Genomic DNA, 14,104 nt, shown 5'->3' on the forward strand with positions numbered 1-14,104 from the left:
GCATCAGAAAGCCCGAAAGCAGTGCACCCTCCTCAGGCATTACACTTCATTTAAATGGTTGTCATCGACACACAAAGAAGAAGATCGCTGTACGGTAATGACGAACTTGTGGCTACTTGCACCGACAACACACTCGCCGCCCTGCCTGCCCGATACCAAAGGCAACACTCGTTCGCTGTAGCGGTCACGTGGTCGCGGTTTCCTCGACTCCGCCGGCGTTGAGTTGGGTAACGGAAGAGTCCTTGGCCAGAGGGGGCAGGCCGGACCTTATCTCGTCAGCACCGGCAGCCGGCGCGGCGCGCGCCTCGGCTGTCGTGACGTCATCTGTCAGATTACTGCGCGCATGCGCACTGGCGTCAGTCCGCCCACCCACCCCTCCTAGAACTCAGCGTGGGAAGCAGTGGAGCCAATGCCGGCGCTGTGATTGGCCCGCGGCAAGGCTGCGGAACGGCGCCCGGTATTTCTGATCGCACGCGGTCGAAACGGAGGCACAACTTCTAGTCCAGCTATACAGTTATAGCGGAGGAAGTGTGGGTTGTCTGGGTGTTGTCTATGTCAAAGTTCCAGCTTAACGCAGGGTGAGTCTTATACTTGGCGTGGCCTACTTTTTAAGCCGTCAGAAATAGTTCTTAAGCCGCGATCAACAGGTAAATATTAGAGCTATAAAAGCATGATAGCTCATAACTTGGGAAGAAAAATTACAGCGAATATTTTCATGGAAAAAAAATCACGGAACACACGTAATAAACATAAAAAAATGTACATGAATACCACTCTACTGATACAGATAACAACCTCGATATTATTATTCATAGATCTGGAAAAGAAAATCCTCTTGTTGACATCGAGCGAACCTCATAGTTACCTGACTCAAATTACTTTGCCTTGTCCAACTCCTTCATCCATAAAATCATTCGTAATATAAACTCTAGTACTGTACTATAACATGTACTGTGCGCACACTCATTTTTTGTGGTGGTGGTGGTGGTGATGGGATGAGGGTAGTTGGAGGAATAAGGGGCAGAGAAAGTTCGCATTAATGTTTTGTATCAGAGCTACAAGAAGCTCCCGTTTACAAGATTGCGAATTATCCAAGCATATTTCGGCAGTTTTTGAGAAAATAAAAACCGAAGCCTGAAGTACTGTGCTTTAATGAGAACGAATATTTTCGTTTAGAATATAATATTTTGCATGCGGCCCGTCGTTTACTGCCGGAAGATGGAGCGAACTCCAATCCCACAGTTGGACATCTCTTGAAATTTTTTTTCCGTTGTCTTCCTATCTTGAGGCAAACGAAGGATTCTACTCTTGGAACATGTGCACGGGTGATTTCCTATCTGTATGATAGTCGAGTCCTTTCCCTAGGATCTATAGGTCGGCGATTTGTTGTAACGAAATTAAAGCATACTGCTGAAAATTGCCTGCGCATTGTTCATAGTACTTTTCGGACCGTCGACAGATCTCAGGAATTCAACGGCTTCTAAAGTGGATCAGTGTTGTTCTATCGAAAAGAATTGGTAAGTTATAGGTAAGTTGGAGAAGAGCAATTATGCAATAGAACTTTATCGTTGTGCGGTAGGCATACAAACGGTAACTGCTTTAGAGGAAATAAGGGAAAGCAGTATTTTTAATTATTGGTGTTTTTCGGTTATCCGTTCAGTGTCAGGTCCGCATTAACCCACGAGTCGGGACAAAAATATAACTAACTGCTATTTTCTCTTTCTGTGTGTGATACATGTCGCTGACGTTGATGCCAAGCAGGAAACAAATATTTGTTAATAGTATTCACTGAACACTTTTATGTGCTTCATATTATCACGCATTATATATTATTATGATCGTTCTCTCTTCGTAAAACATGTCCAACTCAATGTAACTGAATTGATGAAATTGTTGAAATTTATGTATGACTGTTGTAACTCATAGGACTGAGCTTTTCTTAATGCATCGCGGTCGCGTTTTGCTGCCCAATGTCTCGCTAACGTCATCGACCAGTATTTTGAAAGGTTAACGTCCTTACCCTTCATATTCCGTTCACAAATGGCGCTTCTCAGAGATAGCGTTATGTTTAGTTCATATTACGATATGAGGTTTGGCGTAATAGTAGGATACACGCACTATTCATTTTTTGTGCGTTTCTTCCTCCCTGTTAAGGTTGTCGATATCTTCATGAACTTCAGTAATCACGTTAATAAATGTGTGTCATGTTACTACTGCCAAAGATCTGCGAACCATTTCAGTTACTGAAATGAACATGAAATTTCGCCACGTGGCAGAATTTTTCGTCTCACCCTGTCTGCTTTACCTTTCGTTTTCCGTTTCTAACTAAACTTTTTATATTTATCAGCCTGTCGATTGTTTTGGTGCCACCCTCCTCTTCTTGTCTTATATTGTTTCTTTTTTTTTCTCTGTGCTTACCACTCCCGAGCTTTTTCGACAATCTGTATTCCCTATGTTACCTTTGCTCATATCTAAAATTGTCACCTCCGAAGTTACTTCCACTATTCATGATGCCGTGACTCTTCTATATCATAAATTTCTTTTCTCGCGTATTCTTTCCAGAACCTCTTCCCTTCATTCTTCATCTGCCAATCAGTTTTTTAAGATTTGTCTGTTGCAACACATTTCTAATCGTTATAATTTTTACTTCTCCGGTTCTCGGACAGCTATTCACGTCACATAATACTGCGCTTTACATGCACACTTTCGGAAACTTCTTTCTCCGATCTATCTTTGTGTAACCTAATCATATTTTCCTGCTTCAGCCATACTAGATATTTTTTTTCTTAGCTAGGGAAGTTCTTCAACTTTACTTTGTTTTTCCTAATTGTAATATCAAGCATCTCACTTTCTACCACTCTTCATCACCTTCAACTTGGCTTTGTTTATCCTTATTCCTCATTTTTCGTATGCTCTCCATCCTGTTCAGTAGGGCTTTCAAGATTTCCTTGACTGTGAAGTGTACACTACCTATTCACCTTCAATTTTTATTCCTGTAAATAACTTTTTCATCGGTTTTCCATTATCCGCATGTTTACAAAAGCCATAGTCGTCCTTGCGTACACGTTTCTGTATAGGATGCAATACCATGGTAAATGTTGCAGGTGTTTCTCTTCGACCGAGCGCAGACGAAACGGCATATGCTACTCGTTTTTGGCTTTCATCGTGAAGAACAAAGAGAGTGAGATAAATAACTCTGGTTTTAGGCAACTTTGATCGGAATTGCTTCTGGTATGGGCTGATCTCATCGCCTTTCAAATACCCGGTAAGAAAAGTTTGTGTGCTCTGAGACCTTACCTGAAGTATTGCACCTGCCAGTCTAGATGATCGGCCTCATTGATGAGTTGAAAACAGGATATTGGAAGTATTCATCAAGTCTCTTGCTCTTGTTTCTCTGGATGTATAAGAGGTTATTCAATTGTGAGGCAGTGCGCATCTGTGTACTGTATAAACAAAACATACATACAGACTCCTGTTCGTCAATTCAGTCTTTGTCGGCACTAATATCATCAGACCAAGTATACAAGTTAACGGCTGCGGAAGATGTCAGCTCTGACACTAATAATCATACATACCGATGAAACATTGGGAAATCTAGATTGAACGATCCGAAATGAGAAACTGGGAAAAATGCTGTGAATCATTTTACTTTGTGTATCATGTGAAGTTGTTAGGCTGATGGCCTGCAGAAAGGCGAAGCACCATTCCGTATGTTTGTCAAAACTACAAGATCAGTAAATATGTATTTTTCTCATATGAACTGCACAGTACAGATTGAAAACAAGAAAATATCCTAGTGATACCATCTTCCTCTCACTTCACCACCAACACCCCAAAATTCCTCCAATTAGTATCCTTTTGTAACCAACGTTATCTCTAAATCACCTCTGTAAAAACCCAGATAATAATTAGAGAGGAAACCACCCTTGCATTCCGTCACCGACACGAAAACCTAACAAGTGACGACGAGCCAACTATCCTAGTAACGTAACTGACACCCTAATAGACTTTGACCTAAGACTCACTTCAAAACTGACTTGAAATCCCCACGTAGTAACCTTCCAAAGTAATCCTACAATGAAACTACTTAAATTAGCAACAGGCCAAACACGTTGGCTACATCTCACAAGCAACATCCATAATACAAAGACAGTCATCCGCCCGTAGCCACATCTATGCAAGCGTACCATGGACCTTCACTCCTCTCAAGTTCCGACACTTCCTCAAAATCCGAATCCGCGTCCTGCCATCCTGATTTAGGTTTTCCGTGGTTTTCCAAAAACGCTTCAGGCAAATGCTGGGATGGCTCCATTGAAAGTGCACTGCCGACTTCCTTCCCCATCCTTCCGAAATCCGATGGGATCGATGACCTCGCCGTTTGGTCCCCTCCCCCAATTCAAGCAACCTATCAAAATCCTAGAACGACGTGCACTCTCTTTACTTACCGCGTCCTACAATCTCTTCTGTACTACTCCATAAAGTTCTGACGTCACCCCAACTCCTTAGGCAATTTTGTCCGTCCTCCTCCCAAAAACGTGAATCACAACACCCCACTGACCCCCCCCCCCAACCATACTTGATAACTCCAGCCCTTTGACGTGCCTATTATCACAACATCCGATTTTCCTTTTATTTTCAAACTCTCCGCATCTGTTCCCGAGGCTGTTGTAACTGCTCCTTCTGCCAGACCATGAAGTAATTCCTGAAATCTCTCAATCCTACCAACGCAAAAGAAGGTTCTGTTGTACTATTTTCTAGCTGATTCCTATATGCTAACTGTGTGTTCCTTCTCCCATATGCACCCCACATCCTTTTTCATTTATCATTGTTCCAATAATTGCCCATTCAAATTCCTCACCTGAAGTCACCAAGGTCCCCGCCCCCAACAGCACTATATCATGTCTGGAATTCATCGCCATTTTATCCAATCAAAATCCTGTCACAATTGAAGAAATAAGAAAGAAACCAAACCGCACCTGAGAGCTCCTGAAAAGACCAATACCCTTAGTTTGTTTATGAATGCAGCGTAACTTTTCACACAAGTAAGTTGGAGATGTTCTATATCTGAGCTGCTGTATTTGCTATACATGTCAGTTCCATGTGCAGAACCATTTAAGAGTTATATTTTTACTTAATCAAAATGTAAATAAACGTTTTAGTGTACCATCCCAAGCTGTAAGTTGCATTTTTTTGAAAAAACACAGTCTTCCTCGGTGAAATGGAGAAACAGAGAGTTTAATGATTTAACTAATCGCAAGAAATCAGTCCTCTTTGTAAGTCAGTCGTCATCCAATTTCATATTCTGACTGTGTTAACTCTTCGTGGTTAGTTAACTGTCTTTGATTCCTAATAGAGTCAGTTACGATTTGGATTGCAAGAAATGGTGTACACGTCAGATGCAGAAAAGAATGGACTACTGTGGTCATAGCAACTCCATTTATTAATGATGTAGTATCTTGTATACCTAACTGTTATGACGTAAGCTCGTTATCAGACACTTCGAAGGTCTAGCTGAACCAAAATTTTAATACCACCACGCTCTGTGCATATGCAGTAAAATTTTTTTAAATGGTGGTTGGAAAATTGCAAAATTATATCGCTTATGTTAACAAAACGTTGCTCATAAAGTGTCTGCTAATGGGTTTGTTGTTCTCAAAATGTTGTTTGAAGATTAGACAATAAATGTAAGGAGTACTGTATTGCCATTTGCTATAGTTCTGCAGACACGTTCTCTGCTGATCGAGCTATAGTTACTCATTCATTTGCATATGAACTAACTGTGCGTGATTGTCCTGCAGCACAGAATCATCATGTCATCGGGCAGGGCCTACGGCACCCTCAACAAGCAAGTGGCGCTCGCCAGAGGTGTAAGTCTGCGCTGGATCTTCGACTGAGGGACTGAAAAGTTGAATTGTCACTAACAGTGTCTGTTTTCCCTCGGATACTAATGGGAACGTAGTCGAGCCATGTGATGTGTGGGAAATGTTCTGTGTGTTTCTTGGCTGCCTTCATCCTGATCCTTTCCACCGTCTGTCTGCATCGGCTGCATGGCGTTCGCATGCTAAGGTTTCTATGTTGTTAGAGAGTATATAGATTTTAATGTCATGTTCCACGTAACCCACATAATGTAGTTCTCCATTCTTCGTAACAGTACATAGAGCGCATCATATCGGTCGCTCGTGATAAGGCGAGTCGTTAGCCTGTGACAAGCTAGTTCCTACTTCGAGTACGTTCTAAGGTCTATATAAGGTGTCTGCGTTGCCAACAGAAGCTGCCAGGATAGTTTTTACCGCGAGCGGCGCACGCGTTGTGGCACGCCGAGCGCGTGTTGTGAGCACGCTCTGATATCCATACGGCGGGCCGAGCGTGGCGACCTGCCCTTATCGTTTGCGCCGGCTGCCGCTATCCGACACATTCCAGTTCACGAGCAGCTGTTTCGCCCACCCAGGCACTGCGCTAAACCCACTGCAACTATAATAGGCAGTTCGCTGTTGGAATTTATGATCGTAATTACGATGAAAGGCTACACACAGAGTGTAACAGAAGGACGCTTCAAAAATTTGGGAGATTGCAAAGGATGAAATTCGGAACGTTTTGATATAAAGAACATATAGACAGAAATATGAAGTAAAGTTTCTATAGCTCTAGACACGTTCTGTGCGCTCGGTAGGCTAAATGAAACATCACAATACTTTAATTTGAGCAACTTTTATTGATAAAACACTAGAGTGCAATCAAATACCGTAAACCAAAGCAGTGGCTTCACTATTTTGTCGTAAATGTCCAGTGTGACGATCACCAACTTCGTTACATAATGTACAACGACAAGCCATGTTTTGTCTGATTTTCTGTAATATTCTGTGCTTCCAACTTGGGGTATCAAATGCTGTAAAGAAACGTTCAAGAAGCTCAGGTACTGATCCAACTGGTGTCATTCTTCAATTTCTCCAGGCGTATTTTATGACGAAATAAATCTCGGCAGAACAGCCTGGTATGGGTCTGCATAGGACACAATCGTGACAGCAGTTACATCCTTAGCAAGGCGTGGGAACCCGCGATCACCCGGATTAAGAAGAAAAAGGATGTTTCCCAGAGGAGGGAATAATAACGAGAGCGGTGCCGGCAGACCCTCCTGAACGAGAACACCTAGGACGCAGCGCCCAGACGGCGGGAGAACGGACGCTGCACCTGGACCACGCGCGGGGCGCGGACTGCAACGACTCATAGGAAGCGCCTGAGGGAGGAACGGGAGGGGGATTGTCCTAAATACATGGCGCCGGCCCACCGCCGGTCAGTACATCAGTTCACCTGATGATGGCAACGTGGTCGATTGCCGAAATATTGTGTCCTATGCACACTCATACCAGGCTGTTCACCCGAGCTTTATTTCGTCGATCCTACTGGTGTTGAGTACACAAGGGACTTTTACATAACAACAGGGGAAAAAAGTCAAGAAGGATGAGGTCAGGAAATCGCACAGACCAAAGGTCTAGGCATTTCCTTCCAGCTACACTCTGTCTGAAATTGCCTGTTTCATATGTCCTGCCGGCCGGTGTGGCCGAGCGGTTCTAGGCGCTCCAGTCTCGAACCGCGTGACCGCTACGGTCGCAGGTTCGAATCCTGCCTGGGGCATGGATGTGTGTGATGTTCTTAGGTTAGTTAGGTTTAAGTAGTTCTAGGTTCTAGGGGACTGATGACCTCAGATGTTAAGTCCCATAGTGCTCAGAGCCATTTTTTTTTGATATGTCCTAGCCCGACGATCAAAGTCCGGCGGAGCAGCATCGTGCTGAAACCACAGACTGGCGCGCAGTTGCAAGAGAACGTCCTTCCGAAGTTTAGGCAAGGCGTTCTTCAGAAAGTTCAAGTACCATGCACTAGTCATGCGATCTGGTAAGATGTGTGGTCGATTAAGGTGATTTCCAACAACTCCAGACCAAATGTTTACTGACTATCCTTTGTAAAAGTTGACTCATGAGTAAACAGCACAAGGCCTATAAAATTGGGGACAGCAGCCTTTTCAGTAATTTCAGAGGCGGCAGTATGAATGATTGACTGCTCTGGACTTGTAACATTAGACAGTACGACCGTACCGATGTCGTACCGCAAAGGGAGACTACAAGCTGCAGACATTGCTTTGAGCCACAAAAAGGTGTCCCACAAAACTAGTCAGCACTTTTATTTCCCGCATATAGCGTATGAGACATAGGAACGCAAACGGCTCCTACTGCTGTAAAAACTTTAATTTACATTTCCGGCTATAGGTTCCTTAAACTGACATACGGCCGGCAGAGCGGTGTGCTGACCACATGTCCCTCCATATTCGCATCCAGTGACGCCTGAGGATGGCACCGCCTCCGGTTGGTACCGTTGGGCCTTCATGGCCTGTTCGGGAGGAGTTTAGTTTTATAGGTTCCTTATATCAAAACGTTTCAAATTTTATCCTCCACAACCTCCCAAAAAATTTAAAACGTCGATCTGGTACATCCTGTATAATTGATTGCATAAATTAGGTAGAGTCACAAGAATTCGGAGAAAGGCAACTGGCACGCAAGTAGCTTGGTTATGTTACTGGCAGTGTAATACTTGGCTAGACGACTGTATTCAAACCTACTGCGTTAAAATCCATTTTTCTCAGCAATACGAGAGCCAGATTTTTAATAACAACTTCGAAAAAGTCAAGGTACCACCATGAAACTCGGTAATGTTGCTGGACCATCTCCACAGATTCATCCCCCAGTACCACACATTTTGTTCCAACGATGAACGAGTTGGCGGAGACCTTGATTTTCGACGTCTGACTGTTTAGGAACCATTCAACCTCGAAAATCACGTCAACGCTAGTCTGGAAATACCTGCCATGAAATGGTTTTTCATCCGAGGGAAGAGGAAGAAGCCACTGAGAGCCGTGTCAGGGGAATCTCTTAATAAACTAAAGAGGCAGCCTGTGTGACTATGTTCTTCGCAGAATGAGTTGGAGTCTCGCCTTGGACAAAAACCACTACATTCGACATCGTCTTCAGAGCGTCCAGTAATCTCGTCGCGAGATTTCAGTTGTGTGCTTCTCTGACTGTTTGGCCCTTGCGAGCATGATCTGTTCACATGAAACTATGACAGTCCCAAAACGACCGTGAGATAATGTGCCACTTCGTTCGTCGTCATTCGGACTTGTTGGATAAGACTAAGAACGGTCTGCTCCACCTACCCATTTCGTATTATCGTGGTGCATTGTTCCCATACACTTTCACCAACTCAGCATGGATAGTTGCAGCTTTGTTCGCCTTCAAATCCAGAAAATGAATTACCGTACGATACTCCATTTGTTTGCTCCTCTATCGGCGTGCTGCGGTACTGTGATGGGACATTTCGGTGCGTACTATAATTGCAGGCAAGAACCTGCAGAGAAACAAAACATTCATTACATAAACCTTATGACTTCCCCTCGTACGTGATTATAACAACGTACTCGTATAGTATGGCAATCTTTGGTGTCACAATGAAATACGGCAAATGGAATAACCTGTTACCTCCTGGCATCATTCAAGTGCCCAACGGCGACGAGGGTTTTAACATACAAACACAAACACGTCGCTAAATGGTACACTGTTAGTCTCCGTTGTTTATAAACCGTGGAAACCCGTTCTAAACACAGATCCAACTTCCAGTTGATGTTACGCACCGATGAGAAACGACGGCCGGTCTTTGCTGGTACAGGCCTCCTGTAACTCACATGGACGTGGGGTTATTATGATGGACGTTCTGTATGTAAAGCAACACATTTTTTTCTCAAAGCAGGTTGGTTTTATTCAGGAATTCAGGATTCCAGTACGCCACGTTATTCCCCATTCCATTGCCTACGAAACCCTGTTTTTCAACATAATCTCCATCCAATATTACGGCTTTACTCCACCTTATTGGGAGGGCCTCTGTGTCCGCACGGCACTACGGAAGGGGCTTTATATACGCACGGCACAACTCTACTGATCGAAGACGGAGACAAAGTCTTTCTGCATCAATAACCTCATCATCACGTACTGCTTGCCGAGGAGAGCATCCTGCAGTTGGGCCAGACGGATGGAAGTCGGAAGGAGATCCAGGCTGTAGGGTGGACGAGGAAGAACATTCCAGTGCAGTTTTATGAGCTCCAATCGGGTGCATAGACTTGTGCGAGGTTCTGTGCTATCACGGATAAGTTCATTTCCATTTTTGTGGCGACGAACACGCTGATGTCATTTCTTTCGTTTTTTGAGCGTAGCAACATACACCTCAGTTGATCGTCCCACTATGGAGGAGGACAAAAAAACGGGTGAACCACTTCAGAGATCCAGAGAACTGTCGCTGTGAATTTGCCGGTGTAGAGCGCGGCTTTGAACTTTTTCTTCGGAGGAGAGGTGGTATTATGGCGCCACTCCATGGATTGCCGTTTTGTTTCCGGTTCGAAGTGATGAATCCATGTTTCATCGCCTCAAAAAATGGCTCTTAAGCACAATGGGACTTAACATCTGAGGTCATCAGTCCCCTAGAACTTAGAACTACTTAAACCTAAATAACCTAAGGGCATCACACACATCCATGCCCGAGGCAGGATTCGAACCTGCGACCGTAGCAGCAGCTCGGTTCCAGACTGAAGCGCCTAGAACCGCTCGGCCACAGCTGCCGGCCTTTCATCGCCTGTCACGATGTTCGACAAGAAATAGTCACGATCAGCCTCGTAATGCGCAAACAATTCCGCCCAGGTTGCCTTTCATTGCTTTTTATAGGCAGCGAGGAACACAGCGGGCACACAATTGTGAGTACCCCAACTGGTGGACGAGTGTGTCAGCACTACCAACAGAGACGTCCAATTGAGCAGCGAGGTGTTTCATTGTGATCCGCCGATCATCTCGAATGAGACTGTCCACACGTTCCAACATTCAGAGTGTCACAGCTGTCTGCGGCTAGTCGTTACACGGAGATAGGACAGGTTTGCACGACCTTGTTGCGATGATGATAGAATCCTCGCCCAACGTCTCACCGTGCATTTGCTCATTGCCAGGTCTCCGTAGACGTTCTCGAAGCGCATATGAATATCTGGGAAGCTCCGGTTTTCCGCCGAAAGAAACTCAGTGACAGCCCTGTGGCTGGAAATCACCTCCGTTGCAGACGCCGTTTTGAAGTCTGCCTATAGCACCGACACCTTTCGGAACTTCATGAAGCTGTAGGGGCTGAAACTGGAGTATTTCTCCATGTCCCACAAAAAAATTCTGCGTTTTTCAACCGAAATTGGTCGAAAATAATGTATTGCATTACTTATTGAACGCCTCTCGTAGTAACATGTGTACTGCTCATCGCTCGGCGGATGGAACGCTTGCATTGTACACGTTGACATGTGCCCTGGACTTTAGATACGTGGAGCAGCATGGGCGATTTCCAGTGTTGGTTAAGAAGGCCCACAGAAAATTTAGATTCGCAAGGAACAATAAGTCGTCATTCGCGAAGCAACTGTGTAAAGCAATAGATGGCAAGGTGGCAATTCTTGCATCTCAGTTGAAAGGCTTCAAGACAAAACATTTTAGAGGCTAGGTCGATCTGACGAAAAGCCTTACAGAGCATATTAAGTAGGCTCTGAAGGTCGCTATTTACATCCATTGCAATTACTGTTATATGGAGGATGTGCTAAAATCATCAGAGATCCATTTAGCATTTTTGTTTCCCCTCGGAAGCGTGTGTCTATTTCCGATCCTCGCCAGTCTCCAGCCGCGCTTGTAGCAGCTGTACAAGAAGAATGCCATTCGCTCCCTATGCGGCTCGTAGACACCAAAATTACGTGCATTACAAGTCGCCATATATACTGTGTTGCTGCTCAATGTAACCACGTTACGCATTAACGTTTCTTATGCTATACCAAGCCGGCCGTGGTGGCCAAGCGGTTAAAGCCACTACAGTCTGGAACCGCGCGGCCGCTACGGTCGCAGGTTCGAATCCTGCCTCGGGCATGGATCTGTGTGATGTCCTTAGGTTAGTTAGGTTTAAGTAGTTCTAAGTTCTAGGGGACTGATGACCTCAGATGTTAAGCCCCATAGTGCTTAGAGCCATTTGAACCAAACTGACGTTTCAAACGTGTACTACATTCTAATATCAATTCTCTCCCTGGTGTTAATTTTTTGTTTTGTTTCTGATGTATTGTGTGGTTTGGATAAACTTCAACACATTCCACACTGTTTTGACTTGTTGTTATTTTTCTAGTTTGTTTTTCGTTATTTTGGGGAAAAGTATGTTTAATGTGTTTGTATTTATTAATGAAATGTTTGAAATAGCACCACGGATGTGTATAGAGCACACTGGCGATGTAATGCAACAACTAGTAAATATTTATAATCCTGCTTTGTTACATGTCAGGTTGTTTTATTGATCGGCAAAATTTTAATGAGACTTAACGTTATGAATGTCTCAATAGGTGCTAATCGAATGAAAAGTCTTTTACATAGTAATAGTGAATTTCAAAGAGGTGTTCAATCAGTAATACGCATCATTCATGTAATACCGGTTAGCCGTGTGGTCTAACGCACTGGTTTCCGGGCGGGAAGGCGTGCCGGTCAATGGCACGAATCCGCTCGGCGGATTAGTGTCGAGGACTGGTGTGCCGACCAGTGTGTGGATGGTTTTTAAGGCGGTTTTCCTTCTGCCTCCGCGAATGCGGACTGGTTCCCCTTATTCCGCCTCAATTACACTACGTCGGCGATTGTTGCGCAAACACTGTCTCCATGTACACACAAAACACCATTACTCTACCACGCAAGGTTCGGTGTGGGGCGGCGATGGGGTGAGTGGACTGCTGTGGTCTGTTGTGGGGTTGCCGGCCGAAGTGGCCGTGCGGTTCTAGGCGCTGCAGTCTGGAACCGCGAGACCACTACGGTCGCAGATTCGAATCCTGCCTCGGGCATGGATGTGTGTGACGTCCTTTGGTTAGTTAGGTTTAACTAGTTCTAAGTTCTAGGGGACTAATGACCTCAGAAGTTGAGTCCCATAGTGCTCAGAGCCATTTGAACATTTTGTTGTGGGGTTGTGAACCACTGAGGGCTACGACGGGGACGAAGTCTCCGTCGTTTCTAGGTCCCCAGTTCAATACAATACAATACTCTACGATCCCAATTACGTCAGACGATACGTCATTACGATTCATAGAAAAGTCGCTTTTGGTAACATACTGAGAGAAGTATCTTAGTTGTTTCTTTAGTAATGAGCTAAGAAGAATGAAATATGCATAGTTGTTCGATGTACAGTACGTACTAAAAAATCTAGACAGGAAATAGCTTGAAGTGCTGAATGTACTAATTTCATTGTTGTTGTTGTTATTTTTATGTCATTTTCGTAGCTCTATGTTTTATTATTGTATTTTCTTTTGTTTCAGTAATTTACAGGTATGTTATAACGCATGTTGTGACATTGTGTCAACGAAATGTGTGCCCAACTTAATAAAAGTAAATAAAACATTCATAAGAAGCGCCGAATATTCTCGCTAGATGTAGCCTTCACTAATTCTTCTCCTCTCACTGCAAACATTCCGTCTTCAGTACACATTACTGCCAACACTACGTACATGGTAGCAAAACTGCAACAGTGACGCCCTTTCGTTGTGAATCTGTCATCCTAGCTGTTCCATGCGTCTAGACGTTGCGGTACCGGTACCGTTCTGAACTAGTATGCAAACTGACTCGTAGGCGATAGCTGCTTCCCTTAGTCAAACATCAGTCTGTGTATAAACACTGGATCTTTCCTTCACAGAATCCCACCGATAAGAAGTATCGAGTGTAGTTTAGCGTGGGACAACATGTGTTCCGTAGAACGATAACAATAATAATCAGTTCCTCGGCTTCCTCTTATTATTACAAAGATTACTAAGCAGTTTTGTAATACAGCCTGTTTCATTCTACAATTCAAAATAATTTTTGTGATAACTCATCTGAACTCATCATTTCTTGAAGACCTGTCCGTCTGACTGCTACGGTCGCAGGTTCGAATCCTGCCTCGGGCGTGGGTGTGTGTGATGTCCTTAGGTTAGTTAGGTTTAAGTAGTTCTAAGTTCTAGGTGACTTATGACCTAAGCTGTTGAGTCCCATAGTGCTTA

The 14,104-nt window shown here is 44.1% G+C and overlaps 1 protein-coding gene across 8 annotated transcripts in view; it reads left to right on the forward strand.

The window, feature by feature from the left end:
• The window catches only part of LOC126092574 (proton-coupled amino acid transporter-like protein pathetic), a 235,089-nt gene that overhangs the window by 101,246 nt on the left and 119,739 nt on the right, over positions 1 to 14,104 (forward strand). For 2 of the 8 annotated variants that reach the window (XM_049908253.1, XM_049908254.1), the window contains one exon: positions 5,799 to 5,867. The exons of 4 other annotated variants lie outside the window; for them this stretch is intronic. In XM_049908253.1, coding sequence (XP_049764210.1) covers positions 5,811 to 5,867 — 57 coding nt within the window. In that variant the 5' untranslated portion in view covers positions 5,799 to 5,810. Of the gene's footprint in view, positions 1 to 417; positions 579 to 5,798; positions 5,868 to 14,104 lie in introns of those variants that run through there. 2 more of the 8 variants (XM_049908252.1, XM_049908261.1) reach the window with 2 other exon arrangements.

This window comes from Schistocerca cancellata, chromosome 7 (assembly GCF_023864275.1).
Source record: "Schistocerca cancellata isolate TAMUIC-IGC-003103 chromosome 7, iqSchCanc2.1, whole genome shotgun sequence".
NCBI classification, from domain to species: Eukaryota; Metazoa; Arthropoda; class Insecta; order Orthoptera; family Acrididae; genus Schistocerca; species Schistocerca cancellata.